The sequence below is a fragment of the Trypanosoma cruzi genome, genomic scaffold (genome assembly GCF_000209065.1).
Source record: "Trypanosoma cruzi strain CL Brener 1047053517045 genomic scaffold, whole genome shotgun sequence".
Taxonomy (NCBI): Eukaryota; Euglenozoa; class Kinetoplastea; order Trypanosomatida; family Trypanosomatidae; genus Trypanosoma; species Trypanosoma cruzi.
Window position 1 is genome coordinate 109,597 of NW_001849548.1, and position 1,840 is coordinate 111,436.

Sequence of the window (1,840 nt, forward strand, 5' to 3'; positions counted from 1 at the left end):
CGTGTGCTGCTGGTGTGTGTCCTCTGCGTGCTGTGGTGCGGTGCCGGCGGTGGTGAATGTTCTGAAACAACTCAAGAACCTTCGGGTACTACGCCCGATGAGGAACCTCAAAAAGAAAAAGAGGTTGTCGGTGGCGCTGGAGAAGGTGTCCAAAGCGGTCAAAAGACGGCGTCACAAGCAGCAGCACCAACGATTTCAGAGTTACCGGAAGGGGTACCGTGCCCGTCACAGGCAACACAACCCGGAGAAGCATCAGAAAAGGAAGACGCAGCGATGGACAACCAGGATCGAAATGCACAAGAATATAAAAAGGAGGAGAAAAAGGAAGAAAAAGCGGAAGACGAGGAGGAAGACGATGATAAGAAAGAAAAGGGGGATACAAGGAAAGAAGAAGCTGTTACCAGCACCACAGAGGGGATAACAGCAGGCGGTCAAGAGCAGCCAATTATATCTTCTGGTGCGGAGGGAGCATCGAATATAACAAATCCCAACAGCACACCAACAACTGGAGACGATGCTCCAGCAGCTGATGCCGCAGGGACAGCAGAGGGAAAACAAAATGAAAATAAAGATGCCAATCCGAAAGAAAGACCAGTCGAAGCCACAGCCACGAAAATCACAACGGCGACGACTGGCGACAGTGACGGCAGCACCGCGGTCTCGCACACCACCTCCCCTCTTTTGCTTCTTCTTCTTGTTGTTGCGTGTGCGGCTGCGGCTGCGGTGGTGGCCGCGTGAGAGTGAGTGAGAGAGAGCCATGCACCGCCCGCACACACACTCGTCCTTCTCTCTCTGTGTGTGTGTCCCCTTGCATGGACTCTCGCCCTCACCTCACCCCACGAGGCACACACAATAATGTGCCCATTGTATATATGCATGCACACCCATGCATGCCCGTTGGTGCTCTCTTTTGCACGACACGCACCGCTGCCGTCCTGCCTGGCTGCATGGGCGGAGCACCGTAACTGTTTCTGTTTTGTTTCCATTGCGTTGAGTGGGCGACCTCTCTCTCTCTCCCTGTGTGTTTTGCTTTACGGGAGCAGTGAGAGTGTGTGTGCGCTGGTCGTCCCACGCTTCGGCTTTTTGTTTTGTTCTTCTTTTTGATTTTGTGGTTGAGAGCACCTTTTCCACTACTTTTTTTTTTTGATTGGCAGTTTGCTTTGACTGCGGACGCCTAAATTCTCTTTTTCATTTTTTCTTTTCCTTTGAGATATTGTCAGTGTTTCTTATTCTTTCCAAACCATGAAGTATTTTTTTTAAACGTACGGCATGTTTCAGTTGATCCACGTCATCCCACGGTTTGCAGTGCTGCTGGTGCTTCTGGTTGTGATGTGTTGTGCTGGAGGGTGCCTTGCTGACAGCCTGACGTACTCCTGCTCCTCTGACAAGGCGATGCGTGCCCACAGGGCGATGTCGATCGCGGCTGTGGTGAGGGACGTGTCTTTTGGATCTGAGGGTGCGTCGCAGACATGCAGCGTCATCGGGAGGAATGGATGGGCGCCCATCCGCATCAATGTGTCGACAAGGGACGTGGATGGCACCAGGAAGTATTGCAGCTCAGAACGGTATTGCGCAATGAATTCATTGAGTGACAATTGCGAGTGTGAAGGTGACGGTTTTCTATGCTGAGAAAAGGGAAGTATTTGTTTCGTTATACTTTGCTGCCACTGCTCGTTAATGGCCTGCGGGCTGTCCGTAGCGATGTGGCCAGTTTTTCCTTCTTGAACGGTGCTGTCGTGCGAGAGGTGTTTTCCCAAATAGTCAGATACTCAGTTGTCGAGGACGAGGCATTCCCACAGCGTATGCGGCAGGCCTTCCCGTGGATTGTCGAGGGCTCAGC

The 1,840-nt window shown here is 52.0% G+C and overlaps 1 protein-coding gene and 1 pseudogene across 1 annotated transcript, besides 2 other annotated features; both read left to right on the forward strand.

Moving 5' to 3' along the window:
* On the forward strand, positions 1-738 carry Tc00.1047053432443.10 (mucin-associated surface protein (MASP), putative; the record flags this gene model as incomplete). Its single annotated transcript, XM_797430.1, has 1 exon — positions 1-738. A coding segment is annotated over one exon (738 nt), but the record flags the coding sequence as incomplete, so codon positions are not given.
* Positions 1-1,840: a sequence feature (areas not merged during assembly with more than two copies in the genome that could not be assigned to a particular haplotype).
* Positions 299-394: a sequence feature (GA-rich).
* Positions 1,270-1,647, forward strand: Tc00.1047053432443.20 (annotated as a pseudogene).